Raw genomic sequence first — 15,530 nt, 5'->3', positions numbered from 1 at the left:
CCTATTGTCATGTGTTTAGATGGTGCATTTTACTTTACCTGCTTCAATACTGCCCAATTGTCATGTGTTTAGATGGTGCATTTTACTTTACCTGCTTCAATACTGCCCTATTGTCATGTGTTTAGATGGTGCATTTTACTTTACCTGCTTCAATACTGTCCTATTGTCATGTGGTTAGATGGTGCATTATACTTTACCTGCTTTAATACTGCCCTATTGTCATGTGTTTAGATGGTGCATTATACTGGTAAACTAGTTGGCATTTAGTTGATTGTCTCACATGCATGCATTCATCACTTTACCCAATAGTTATACAGTTTGGTTCATTTTATTTTCCAGCTGAAAGAAATTGGACCAATTGATCTTCTGATTGGTGGAAGTCCATGTAATGACCTGTCAATTGTGAATCCTATTAGAAAAGGACTATATAATATGAGTAAGTACACTCCCTCCACTGGCAAATTAAGGTACATGTATGTACAAGTACAGACTCTTGTGCCATTACTTCCATAAATTGTCAGCTTTTATACTAATCATTACAATGAAACTTAGTACATGGATACTTCTAGGACAAACTGTGTAATTAGTTACCTGATTTGCATAATTAGTAAATTTAGTCTTTTCTACTGATGTCTCAAGCACTAATTATTATTACATTTAATTATAACTAGATGCCATAGGGAAATGCACAGACCTGATATTAATTACCTAATTTGCATGTTTCATCAATTTATAGCTTTTCAGCTGATATTTTAAATACTGATTATCCCATTTCAATGAAACTTGGTAAGTAGTTGCTCTGTGACATTGCACTGACCTTATTTGACTTAAATTGACTGCACATATGAATTTCCAATAATATCAATATCTCAAGTACTTAGTTATTTCCTTATCTCACTTCAATGAATCTTGGTACATAAATACTTTATTTGAAAATGTGATGGCCTAATTTATTTTGCGTTTATAAACATTCATAATAATTACGTAATTTGCATAATAATTAACTTTTTTGACATACCAATTATTTTGACTTAATTATTTTTCGGTTTAAATAATAATTGTTTATAATGCATAATAATTTAAGGCATGATAAATGTTTATTTGCATAATAATTACCCAATCCTCTACCTATATCTCAAAAAAAGATTATTGCATTTCAATAAGACTTAACATTTAAGTGCTCGGGAACAATACTAAAGATATGATTAATTTTGAACTTAAATTCTAGCATGTTAATTTCATAATTTGCATAATATGTATACTCATCACAGCAGTTCTCTCTAAGTTCTCTTTCTTCTCTCCTTGATTTACTCTTATTTCGCTTCATTATGTGTGGAAATAGTGTATGATTCGAAGTACATATTCCAAGCTCAGATTTGATACCATTGTGTAAAACAGTTATAACAATGATTTCAAATTATTTAAACTCAAACTTGTTCTGCCTATATGTAATTTCAGGTGGGACAGGCTGTTTGTTCTTTGATTTTTATCGTGTGATGAGAGATTTGCAAGTTGAAAATGCAAATAGGCCGTTATTCTGGATGTTTGAGAATGTAGCCTCCATGAGATACGAAGATAAGATTGATATATCTAGATTTTTGAAGGTAATGATTAACCAGGGCTGTATTTCACTCTGTAGTGTGACCCTGTACTGTATTTCACTCTGTAGTGTGACCCTGTGCTGTATTTCACTCTGTAGTGTGACCCTGTACTGTATTTCACTCTGTAGTGTAATCGATCCTGTACTGTATTTCAGTCTGTAGTGTAACCCTGTACTGTATTTCACTCTGTAGTGTGACCCTGTGCTGTATTTCACTCTGTAGTGTGACCCTGTGCTGTATTTCACTCTGTAGTGTGACCCTGTGCTGTATTTCACTCTGTAGTGTGACCCTGTACTGTATTTCACTCTGTAGTGTAATCGATCCTGTACTGTATTTCACTCTGTAGTGTAACCCTGTATTGTATTTCACTCTGTTGTGTAACCCTGCACTGTATTTCACTCTGTAGTCTAACCCTGTACTGTATTTCAGTCTGTAGTGTAACCCTGTACTGTATTTCACTCTGTAGTGTAACCCTGTACTGTATTTCACTTTGTAGTGTAACCCTGTACTGTATTTCACTCTGTAGTATTATTATTATTATTAATCCTTTATTTCAGGCCAAAAAAGTCCCATATTAAATACATAACAAACACGAACACTAATAAATACAACGTCTAAGATTAGTCCAAAATTTGGATAAGAAAAAACTGTCAGAGTTGACACAAGTACGAATTAAAGCATTATCGCTCGTAAGTAGGCGCTGACTGAAGTTATTTAATTCCTTGCGCTGAAGAGATTCAAAGTTGAAAATATTTCTATTCACGCAATTACCACTGGCGCTGCTAGCCCGTTTAAGGCTAAAGACCAATCTTATAGCGTTATTATAAGCCGCTCGCACAGTATTCACAATTTGTGTACGATAATCACACCAAACATTCAAACAATATATACTGTACAAATACGTTCTAAATAACAAACACTTAACGTACTCTGAACTTTTTATAAATTTTCGTAAAATAAAATTTGCCCTAGCATAAATACACCGCAATTGTCGCTTCATATCAGCTTCATCCTTGCCATCTGATGACACCATATAACCCAGGTACTTTTTCACTGAGACGAAAACCAGAGGTTTACCATACAAGTACATGCTTGGGACACTTGTCTGTCCCCACGTTTTTGGAAAAAATGACATGCATTCTGTCTTAGTAGTGTGGAAAAGAATGTCAAACTCCTCACCATAACACTCGCAGATCTCAACGAGCTTTTCCAATGATTTGACAGAAGGTAAAACTAACAAAATATCATCAGCATAAAAAAGATGACATCCAACACCCGCTTGTTGCAGCCTAGTACTGAGATCATCAATATAAATTGAAAATAACGTCGGCGAAAGAATGCTTCCTTGTCGAACTCCATTGGTCACTCTAAAGGACGCAGATATTTCTGAAGCCCATCGGATACAAAAAGTTTGACCTCGATACCAATGCAATAGACAACGCACAATGAATACAGGCATTCCCCTATCAAGTAATTTTTTGAATAACTTCCAATGGTTTACCCTGTCAAACGCTTTTGTTGCGTCCATAAAACAAGCAAAAACGGGCGAGTTGTGACTTTTATAGAAGTCGACAATTTCCTTCACTACGAAGATACACATTTCTGTTGAATGCTTGCGTTTAAACCCAAACTGAAAATCACTAGTCTCGATAAATTTTTCAATTCGATTTAAGATGCACAACTCAAATAATTTCGATAAAACGGTTACTATAGCAACAGGTCTATAGTTATTCACTCTTGTGATATCTTTAGTCTTATCTTTAACAATTGGGACAATCATTGTATCCATAAAATAGTCTGGCAGGTGTCCATGAACAAAGAATGCAGTAAAGCACAAGGCTAGTAGAACACACAGTATTTGATCCGCAAATATGATATGTTCCGAGCACAGTCTGTCTTTTCCAATACATTTTCCCTTTTTCAATTTATTAATGGCTACTTTGATTTCATTACAGGTGACCATCATCTCTTCGTGGTAATTCACGACATTCACAGCAGATATCACATGATTTTTGTTTTGACAATTTGTTACAGACTGAAAAGCGATTCATAATGTTTTTTCCACATATTGCAAATGCTTGTTTGCCCATCACAACCCTCTATAGTAGATGGTAGAGGTCCAACATTGTTAGTCATACTATTAACTGAATTCCAAAAGTCTCGAGATTTCCCCTGTGATAACTTATAAGCTAACGCATCAGCTCTCGCTTGTTCATCGTTTCGTCTACACATTCGAATCATTAGCTTAAATTTTGCTCGCGTTTTACGCATCAATTCATATATTGGTCCAGTACGAGGTCTTCCATTACTTACCCATACCATGAATGCATCCCTAGCAATGTTATGAAAGTCACGAACTTGTTCATTCCATCCTGGAATTTCATGATGTCGTTTAGGTTTGACAGTTGGTATAGTATAGTGGTGTAGTGTAACCCTGTGCTATATTTCACTCTGTAGTGTAACCCTGCACTGTATTTCACTCTGTAGTGTAATCCTGTACTGTATTTCACTCTGTAGTGTAACCCTGTACTGTATTTCACTCTGTAGTGTAACCCTGTACTGTCTTTCACTCTGTAGTTTAACCCTGTACTGTATTTCACTCTGTAGTGTAACCCTGTACTGTATTTCACTCTGTAGTGTAACCCTGTACTGTATTTCACTCTATAGTTTAACCCTGTACTGTATTTCACTCTATAGTTTAACCCTGTACTGTATTTCACTCTGTAGCGTAACCCTGTGCTGTCTTTCACTCTGTAGCGTAACCCTGTGCTGTCTTTTACTCTGCAGTGTAACCCTGTGCTGTATTTCACTCTGTAGTGTAACCCTGTACTGTATTTCACTCTGTAGTGTAATCCTGTGCAGTATTTCAGTCTGCGGTGTAATCCTGTGCTGTCTTTCACTCTGTGGTGTAACCCTGTACTGTATTTCACTCTGTAGTGTAATTGATCCTGTACTGTCTTTCACTCTGTAGTGTAACCCTGTACTGTATTTCACTCTGTAGTGTAACCCTGTACTGTATTTCACTCTATAGTTTAACCCTGTACTGTATTTCACTCTATAGTTTAACCCTGTACTGTATTTCACTCTGTAGCGTAACCCTGTGCTGTCTTTCACTCTGTAGCGTAACCCTGTGCTGTCTTTTACTCTGCAGTGTAGCCCTGTGCTGTATTTCACTCTGTAGTGTAACCCTGTACTGTATTTCACTCTGTTGTGTAACCCTGTGCAGTATTTCAGTCTGCGGTGTAATTCTGTGCTGTCTTTCACTCTGTGGTGTAACCCTGTACTGTATTTCACTCTGTAGTGTAATTCTGTACTGTATTTCACTCTGTAGTGTAACCCTGTACTGTATTTCACTCTGTAGTGTAACCCTGTGCTGTATTTCACTCTGTAGTTTAACCCTGTGATTTCTTTCACTCTGTAGTGTAACCCTGTACTGTATTTCACTCTGTAGTGTGACCCTGTACTGTATTTCACTCTGTAGTGTAATTGATCCTGTACTGTATTTCACTCTGAGGTGTAACCCGTACTGTGTTTCACTCTGTAGTGTAACCCTGTGATTTCTTTCACTCTGTAGTGTAACCCTGTATTGCACTCTGTAATGTAACCCTGTACTGTATTTCACTCTGTAGTGTAACCCTGTACTGTATTTCACTGTGGTGTAACCCTGTGCTGTGTTTCACTCTGTAGTGTAACCCTGTGCTGTATTTCACTATGTAGTGTAACCCTGTGCTGTATTTCACTATGTAGTGTAACCCTGTGCTGTATTTCACTCTGCAGTGTAACCCTGTGCTGTATTTTACTCTGTAGTGTAACCCTGTGCTGTATTTTCGCTCAGTAGTGCAACTCTGTACTGTATTTCATTCTGTGGTGTAACCCTGTCCTGTATTTCACTCTGTAGTGTGACTCTGTACTGTACTTCACTCTGTAGTGTAACCCTGTACTGTATTTCACTCTGTAGTGTAACCCTGTGCTGTATTTCACCCTGTAGTGTAACCCTGTGCTGTATTTCACTCTGTACTGTAACCCTTTGCTGTATTTCACTCTGTAGTGTAACCCTGTACTGTATTTCACTCTGTAGTGTAACCCTGTACTGTATTTCACTTTGTACTGTAACCCTGTACTGTATTTCACTCTGTAGTGTAACCCTGTACTGTATTTCACTTTGTAGTGTAACCCTGTACTGTATTTCACTCTGTAGTGTGACGCTGTACTGTATTTCACTCTGTAGTGTAACCCTGTACTGTATTTCACTCTGTAGTGTAACCCTGTACTGTATTTCACTCTGTAGTGTAACCCTGTACTGTATTTCACTCTGTAGTGTAACCCTGTACTGTATTTCACTGTGTAGTGTAAACCTGTACTGTATTTCACTCTGTAGTGTAACTCTGTACTGTATTTCACTCTGTAGTGTAACCCTGTACTGTATTTCACTCTGTAGTGTAACCCTGTACTGTATTTCACTCTGTAGTGTGACGCTGTACTGTATTTCACTCTGTAGTGTAACCCTGTGCTGTATTTCACTCTGTAGTGTAACCCTGTGCCGTATTTCACTCTGTAGTGTAACCCTGTGCTGTATTTTACTCTGTAGTCTAACCCTGTACTGTATTTCACTCTGTAGTCTAACCCTGTACTGTATTTCACTCTGTAGTCTAACCCTGTACTGTATTTCACTCTGTAGTCTAACCCTGTACTGTATTTCACTCTGTAGTGTGACGCTGTACTGTATTTCACTCTGTAGTGTAACCCTGTGCTGTATTTCACTCTGTAGTGTAACCCTGTGCCGTATTTCACTCTGTAGTGTAACCCTGTGCTGTATTTTACTCTGTAGTCTAACCCTGTACTGTATTTCACTCTGTAGTCTAACCCTGTACTGTATTTCACTCTGTAGTCTAACCCTGTACTGTATTTCACTCTGTAGTGTACCCTGTACTGTATTTCACTCTGTCGTGTAACCCTGTACTGTATTTCACTCTGTGGTGTAACCCTGTACTGTATTTCACTCTGTAGTGTAACCCTGTAATGTCTTTCAGTCTGTAGTGTAATCCTGTACTGTATTTCACTCTGTAGTCTAACCCTGTACTGTATTTCACTCTGTAGTGTAACCCTGTACTGTATTTCACTCTGTAGTGTAACCCTGTACTGTATTTCACTCTGCAGTGTAACCCTGTGCTGTATTTCACTCTGTAGTGTAACCTGTGCTGTATTTTGCTCAGTAGTGCAACCCTGTACTGTATTTAATTCTGTGGTGTAACCCTGTGCTGTATTTCACTCTGTAGTGTGACTCTGTACTGTACTTCACTCTGTAGTGTAACCCTGTACTGTATTTCACTCTGTAGTGTAACCCTGTACTGTATTTCACTCTGTAGTGTAACCCTGTACTGTATTTCACTCTGTAGTGTAACCCTGTACTGTATTTCACTCTGTAGTGTGACGCTGTACTGTATTTCACTCTGTAGTGTAACCCTGTACTGTATTTCACTCTGTAGTGTAACCCTGTACTGTATTTCACTCTGTAGTGTAACCCTGTACTTTATTTCACTCTGTAGTGTAACCCTGTACTGTATTTCACTCTGTAGTGTGACGCTGTACTGTATTTCACTCTGTAGTGTAACCCTGTGCTGTATTTCACTCTGTAGTGTAACCCTGTGCCGTATTTCACTCTGTAGTGTAACCCTGTGCTGTATTTCACTCTGTAGTGTAACCCTGTACTGTATTTCACTCTGTAGTCTAACCCTGTACTGTATTTCACTCTGTAGTCTAACCCTGTACTGTATTTCACTCTGTAGTGTACCCTGTGCTGTATTTCACTCTGTAGTGTAACCCTGTACTGTATTTCACTCTGTCGTGTAACCCTGTACTGTATTTCACTCTGTGGTGTAACCCTGTCCTGTATTTCACTCTGTAGTGTAACCCTGTAATGTCTTTCAGTCTGTAGTGTAATCCTGTACTGTATTTCACTCTGCAGTCTAACCCTGTACTGTATTTCACTCTGTAGTGTAACCCTGTACTGTATTTCACTCTGTAGTGTAACCCTGTACTGTATTTCACTCTGCAGTGTAACCTTGTGCTGTATTTCACTCTGTAGTGTAACCCTGTGCTGTATTTCGCTCAGTAGTGCAACCCTGTACTGTATTTAATTCTGTGGTGTAACCCTGTGCTGTATTTCACTCTGTAGTGTAACTCTGTACTGTACTTCACTCTGTAGTGTAACCCTGTACTGTATTTCACTCTGTAGTGTAACCCTGTGCTGTATTTCACCCTGTAGTGTAACCCTGTGCTGTATTTCACTCTGTACTGTAACCATTTGCTGTATTTCACTCTGTAGTGTAACCCTGTACTGTATTTCACTCTGTAGTGTAACCCTGTACTGTATTTCACTCTGTAGTGTAACCCTGTACTGTATTTCACTCTGTAGTGTGACACTGTACTGTATTTCACTCTGTAGTGTGACACTGTACTGTGTTTCACTCTGTAGTGTGACCCTGTACTGTATTTCACTCTGTAGTGTGACGCTGTACTGTGTTTCACTCTGTAGTGTGACCCTGTGCTGTATTTCACTCTGTAGTGTAACTCTGTACTGTATTTCACTCTGTAGTGTAACACTGTACTGTATTTCAGTCTGTAGTGTAACCTTGTACCGTATTTCAGTCTGTAGTGTAACCCTGTGCTGTATTTCACTCTGTAGTGTAACCCTGTGCTGTATTTCACTCTGTAGTGCAACCCTGTGCTGTATTTCACTCTGTAGTGCAACCCTGTACTGTATTTCACTCTGTAGTGTACCCTGTGCTGTATTTCACTCTGTAGTGTAACCCTGTACTGTATTTCACTCTGTCGTGTAATCTTGTACTGTATTTCACTCTATAGTGTAATTCTGCACTGTATTTCACTGTGTAGTGTAAACCTGTACTGTATTTCACTCTGTAGTGTAACCCTGTGCTGTATTTCACTCTGTAGTGTAACCCTGTGCTGTATTTCACTCTGTAGTGTAACCCTGTGCCGTATTTCACTCTGTAGTGTAACCCTGTACTGTGTTTCACTCTGTAGTGTAACCCTGTACTGTATTTCAGTCTGTAGTGTAACCTTGTACCGTATTTCAGTCTGTAGTGTAACCCTGTGCTGTATTTCACTCTGTAGTGTAACCCTGTGCTGTATTTCACTCTGTAGTGTAACCCTGTGCTGTATTTCACTCTGTAGTGTAACCCTGTGCTGTATTGCACTCTGTAGTGTAACCCTGTGCCGTATTTCAGTCTGTAGTGTAACCCTGTGCTGTATTTCACTCTGTAGTGTAACCCTGTACTGTATTTCACTCTGTAGTCTAACCCTGTACTGTATTTCACTCTGTAGTCTAACCCTGTACTGTATTTCACTCTGTAGTGTACCCTGTGCTGTATTTCACTCTGTAGTGTAACCCTGTACTGTATTTCACTCTGTCGTGTAATCTTGTACTGTATTTCACTCTATAGTGTAATTCTGCACTGTATTTCACTGTGTAGTGTAAACCTGTACTGTATTTCACTCTGTAGTGTAACCCTGCACTGTATTTCACTCTGTAGTGTAACCCTGTACTGTATTTCACTCTGTCGTGTAATCTTGTACTGTATTTCACTCTATAGTGTAATTCTGCACTGTATTTCACTGTGTAGTGTAAACCTGTACTGTATTTCACTTTGTGGTGTAACCCTGTACTGTATTTCACTCTGTAGTGTAACCCTGTAATGTCTTTCAGTCTGTAGTGTAATCCTGTACTGTATTTCACTCTGTAGTCTAACCCTGTACTGTATTTCACTCTGTAGTGTAACCCTGTACTGTATTTCACTCTATAGTGTAATTCTGCACTGTATTTCACTGTGTAGTGTAAACCTGTGCTGTATTTCACTCTGTAGTGTAACCCTGTACTGTATTTCACTCTGTAGTCTAACCCTGTACTGTATTTCACTCTGTAGTCTAACCCTGTACTGTATTTCACTCTGTAGTGTACCCTGTGCTGTATTTCACTCTGTAGTGTAACCCTGTACTGTATTTCACTCTGTCGTGTAACCCTGTACTGTATTTCACTCTGTGGTGTAACCCTGTCCTGTATTTCACTCTGTAGTGTAACCCTGTAATGTCTTTCAGTCTGTAGTGTAATCCTGTACTGTATTTCACTCTGCAGTCTAACCCTGTACTGTATTTCACTCTGTAGTGTAACCCTGTACTGTATTTCACTCTGTAGTGTAACCCTGTACTGTATTTCACTCTGCAGTGTAACCTTGTGCTGTATTTCACTCTGTAGTGTAACCCTGTGCTGTATTTCGCTCAGTAGTGCAACCCTGTACTGTATTTAATTCTGTGGTGTAACCCTGTGCTGTATTTCACTCTGTAGTGTAACTCTGTACTGTACTTCACTCTGTAGTGTAACCCTGTACTGTATTTCACTCTGTAGTGTAACCCTGTGCTGTATTTCACCCTGTAGTGTAACCCTGTGCTGTATTTCACTCTGTACTGTAACCATTTGCTGTATTTCACTCTGTAGTGTAACCCTGTACTGTATTTCACTCTGTAGTGTAACCCTGTACTGTATTTCACTCTGTAGTGTAACCCTGTACTGTATTTCACTCTGTAGTGTGACACTGTACTGTATTTCACTCTGTAGTGTGACACTGTACTGTGTTTCACTCTGTAGTGTGACCCTGTACTGTATTTCACTCTGTAGTGTGACGCTGTACTGTGTTTCACTCTGTAGTGTGACCCTGTGCTGTATTTCACTCTGTAGTGTAACTCTGTACTGTATTTCACTCTGTAGTGTAACACTGTACTGTATTTCAGTCTGTAGTGTAACCTTGTACCGTATTTCAGTCTGTAGTGTAACCCTGTGCTGTATTTCACTCTGTAGTGTAACCCTGTGCTGTATTTCACTCTGTAGTGCAACCCTGTGCTGTATTTCACTCTGTAGTGCAACCCTGTACTGTATTTCACTCTGTAGTGTACCCTGTGCTGTATTTCACTCTGTAGTGTAACCCTGTACTGTATTTCACTCTGTCGTGTAATCTTGTACTGTATTTCACTCTATAGTGTAATTCTGCACTGTATTTCACTGTGTAGTGTAAACCTGTACTGTATTTCACTCTGTAGTTTAACCCTGTACTGTATTTCACTCTGTAGTGTAACGCTGTACTGTATTTCACTCTGTAGTGTAACCCTGTGCTGTATTTCACTCTGTAGTGTAACCCTGTGCTGTATTTCACTCTGTAGTGTAACCCTGTGCCGTATTTCACTCTGTAGTGTAACCCTGTACTGTGTTTCACTCTGTAGTGTAACCCTGTACTGTATTTCAGTCTGTAGTGTAAACTTGTACCGTATTTCAGTCTGTAGTGTAACCCTGTGCTGTATTTCACTCTGTAGTGTAACCCTCTGCTGTATTTCAGTCTGTAGTGTAACCCTGTGCTGTATTTCACTCTGTAGTGTAACCCTGTACTGTATTTCACTCTGTAGTCTAACCCTGTACTGTATTTCACTCTGTAGTGTAACCCTGTACTGTATTTCACTCTGTAGTGTACCCCTGTACTGTATTTCACTCTGTAGTGTACCCTGTGCTGTATTTCACTCTGTAGTGTAACCCTGTACTGTATTTCACTCTGTCGTGTAATCTTGTACTGTATTTCACTCTATAGTGTAATTCTGCACTGTATTTCACTGTGTAGTGTAAACCTGTACTGTATTTCACTCTGTAGTGTAACCCTGCACTGTATTTCACTCTGTAGTGTAACCCTGTACTGTATTTCACTCTGTCGTGTAATCTTGTACTGTATTTCACTCTATAGTGTAATTCTGCACTGTATTTCACTGTGTAGTGTAAACCTGTACTGTATTTCACTCTGTGGTGTAACCCTGTACTGTATTTCACTCTGTAGTGTAACCCTGTAATGTCTTTCAGTCTGTAGTGTAATCCTGTACTGTATTTCACTCTGTAGTCTAACCCTGTACTGTATTTCACTCTGTAGTGTAACACTGTACTGTATTTCAGTCTGTAGTGTAACCTTGTACCGTATTTCAGTCTGTAGTGTAACCCTGTGCTGTATTTCACTCTGTAGTGTAACCCTGTGCTGTATTTCACTCTGTAGTGCAACCCTGTGCTGTATTTCACTCTGTAGTGCAACCCTGTACTGTATTTCACTCTGTAGTGTACCCTGTGCTGTATTTCACTCTGTCGTGTAACCCTGTACTGTATTTCACTCTGTGGTGTAACCCTGTCCTGTATTTCACTCTGTAGTGTAACCCTGTAATGTCTTTCAGTCTGTAGTGTAATCCTGTACTGTATTTCACTCTGCAGTCTAACCCTGTACTGTATTTCACTCTGTAGTGTAACCCTGTACTGTATTTCACTCTGTAGTGTAACCCTGTACTGTATTTCACTCTGCAGTGTAACCTTGTGCTGTATTTCACTCTGTAGTGTAACCCTGTGCTGTATTTCGCTCAGTAGTGCAACCCTGTACTGTATTTAATTCTGTGGTGTAACCCTGTGCTGTATTTCACTCTGTAGTGTAACTCTGTACTGTACTTCACTCTGTAGTGTAACCCTGTACTGTATTTCACTCTGTAGTGTAACCCTGTGCTGTATTTCACCCTGTAGTGTAACCCTGTGCTGTATTTCACTCTGTACTGTAACCATTTGCTGTATTTCACTCTGTAGTGTAACCCTGTACTGTATTTCACTCTGTAGTGTAACCCTGTACTGTATTTCACTTTGTACTGTAACCCTGTACTGTATTTCACTCTGTAGTGTAACCCTGTACTGTATTTCACTCTGTAGTGTAACCCTGTACTGTATTTCACTCTGTAGTGTGACACTGTACTGTATTTCACTCTGTAGTGTGACACTGTACTGTGTTTCACTCTGTAGTGTGACCCTGTACTGTATTTCACTCTGTAGTGTGACGCTGTACTGTGTTTCACTCTGTAGTGTGACCCTGTGCTGTATTTCACTCTGTAGTGTGACCCTGTGCTGTATTTCACTCTGTAGTGTAACTCTGTACTGTATTTCACTCTGTAGTGTAACACTGTACTGTATTTCAGTCTGTAGTGTAACCTTGTACCGTATTTCAGTCTGTAGTGTAACCCTGTGCTGTATTTCACTCTGTAGTGTAACCCTGTGCTGTATTTCACTCTGTAGTGCAACCCTGTGCTGTATTTCACTCTGTAGTGCAACCCTGTACTGTATTTCACTCTGTAGTGTACCCTGTGCTGTATTTCACTCTGTAGTGTAACCCTGTACTGTATTTCACTCTGTCGTGTAATCTTGTACTGTATTTCACTCTATAGTGTAATTCTGCACTGTATTTCACTGTGTAGTGTAAACCTGTACTGTATTTCACTCTGTAGTTTAACCCTGTACTGTATTTCACTCTGTAGTGTAACGCTGTACTGTATTTCACTCTGTAGTGTAACCCTGTGCTGTATTTCACTCTGTAGTGTAACCCTGTGCTGTATTTCACTCTGTAGTGTAACCCTGTGCCGTATTTCACTCTGTAGTGTAACCCTGTACTGTGTTTCACTCTGTAGTGTAACCCTGTACTGTATTTCAGTCTGTAGTGTAAACTTGTACCGTATTTCAGTCTGTAGTGTAACCCTGTGCTGTATTTCACTCTGTAGTGTAACCCTGTGCTGTATTTCACTCTGTAGTGTAACCCTGTGCTGTATTTCACTCTGTAGTGTAACCCTGTGCTGTATTGCACTCTGTAGTGTAACCCTGTGCCGTATTTCAGTCTGTAGTGTAACCCTGTGCTGTATTTCACTCTGTAGTGTAACCCTGTACTGTATTTCACTCTGTAGTCTAACCCTGTACTGTATTTCACTCTGTAGTGTAACCCTGTACTGTATTTCACTCTGTAGTGTACCCCTGTACTGTATTTCACTCTGTAGTGTACCCTGTGCTGTATTTCACTCTGTAGTGTAACCCTGTACTGTATTTCACTCTGTCGTGTAATCTTGTACTGTATTTCACTCTATAGTGTAATTCTGCACTGTATTTCACTGTGTAGTGTAAACCTGTACTGTATTTCACTCTGTAGTGTAACCCTGCACTGTATTTCACTCTGTAGTGTAACCCTGTACTGTATTTCACTCTGTCGTGTAATCTTGTACTGTATTTCACTCTATAGTGTAATTCTGCACTGTATTTCACTGTGTAGTGTAAACCTGTACTGTATTTCACTCTGTGGTGTAACCCTGTACTGTATTTCACTCTGTAGTGTAACCCTGTAATGTCTTTCAGTCTGTAGTGTAATCCTGTACTGTATTTCACTCTGTAGTCTAACCCTGTACTGTATTTCACTCTGTAGTCTAACCCTGTACTGTATTTCACTCTATAGTGTAATTCTGCACTGTATTTCACTGTGTAGTGTAAACCTGTACTGTATTTCACTCTGTAGTGTAACCCTGCACTGTATTTCACTCTGTAGTGTAACCCTGTACTGTATTTCACTCTGTCGTGTAATCTTGTACTGTATTTCACTCTATAGTGTAATTCTGCACTGTATTTCACTGTGTAGTGTAAACCTGTACTGTATTTCACTCTGTGGTGTAACCCTGTACTGTATTTCACTCTGTAGTGTAACCCTGTAATGTCTTTCAGTCTGTAGTGTAATCCTGTACTGTATTTCACTCTGTAGTCTAACCCTGTACTGTATTTCACTCTGTAGTGTAACCCTGTACTGTATTTCACTCTGTAGTGTACCCTGTGCTGTATTTCACTCTGTAGTGTAACCCTGTACTGTATTTCACTCTGTCGTGTAATCTTGTACTGTATTTCACTCTATAGTGTAATTCTGCACTGTATTTCACTGTGTAGTGTAAACCTGTACTGTATTTCACTCTGTAGTTTAACCCTGTACTGTATTTCACTCTGTAGTGTAACGCTGTACTGTATTTCACTCTGTAGTGTAACCCTGTACTGTATTTCACTCTGTAGTGTGTAACCCTGTGCTGTATTTCACCCTGTAGTGTAACCCTGTGCTGTATTTCACTCTGTACTGTAACCATTTGCTGTATTTCACTCTGTAGTGTAACCCTGTACTGTATTTCACTCTGTAGTGTAACCCTGTACTGTATTTCACTCTGTAGTGTAACCCTGTACTGTATTTCACTCTGTAGTGTGACGCTGTACTGTATTTCACTCTGTAGTGTGACACTGTACTGTGTTTCACTCTGTAGTGTGACCCTGTACTGTATTTCACTCTGTAGTGTGACGCTGTACTGCGTTTCACTCTGTAGTGTGACCCTGTGCTGTATTTCACTCTGTAGTGTAACACTGTACTGTATTTCAGTCTGTAGTGTAACCTTGTACCGTATTTCACTCTGTAGTGTAACCCTGTGCTGTATTTCACTCTGTAGTGTAACCCTGTGCTGTATTTCACTCTGTAGTGTAACCCTGTACTGTATTTCACTCTGTAGTCTAACCCTGTACTGTATTTCACTCTGTAGTGTACCCTGTGCTGTATTTCACTCTGTAGTGTAACCCTGTACTGTATTTCACTCTGCCGTGTAATCTTGTACTGTATTTCACTCTATAGTGTAATTCTGCACTGTATTTCACTGTGTAGTGTAAACCTGTACTGTATTTCACTCTGTAGTTTAACCCTGTACTGTATTTCACTCTGTAGTGTAACGCTGTACTGTATTTCACTCTGTAGTGTAACCCTGTGCTGTATTTCACTCTGTAGTGTAACCCTGTACTGTATTTCACTCTGTAGTGTGACGCTGTACTGTATTTCACTCTGTAGTGTGACGCTGTACTGTGTTTCACTGTAGTGTAACCCTGTACTGTATTTCAGTCTGTAGTGTAACCTTGTACCGTATTTCAGTCTGTAGTGTAACCCTGTGCTGTATTTCACTCTGTAGTGTAACCCTGTGCTGTATTTCACTCTGTAGTGTAACCCTGTGCTGTATTTCACT

The 15,530-nt window shown here is 39.4% G+C and overlaps 1 protein-coding gene across 1 annotated transcript in view; it reads left to right on the top strand.

Moving 5' to 3' along the window:
* The window catches only part of LOC102808789 (DNA (cytosine-5)-methyltransferase 3C-like), an 89,909-nt gene that overhangs the window by 62,473 nt on the left and 11,906 nt on the right, over positions 1-15,530 (top strand). Inside the window, exons 16-17 of the mRNA XM_085506277.1 lie at positions 340-436; positions 1,459-1,604. Of these exons, the coding sequence (XP_085362403.1) occupies positions 340-436; positions 1,459-1,604 (243 nt within the window). The remainder of the gene's footprint in view (positions 1-339; positions 437-1,458; positions 1,605-15,530) is intronic.

Source organism: Saccoglossus kowalevskii, chromosome 12 (genome assembly GCF_978046115.1).
Source record: "Saccoglossus kowalevskii chromosome 12, keSacKowa6.1, whole genome shotgun sequence".
NCBI classification, from domain to species: Eukaryota; Metazoa; Hemichordata; class Enteropneusta; family Harrimaniidae; genus Saccoglossus; species Saccoglossus kowalevskii.
The sequence above is the reverse complement of the archived record's forward strand: the minus strand, read 5'-3'. Positions and strand labels throughout refer to the sequence as shown.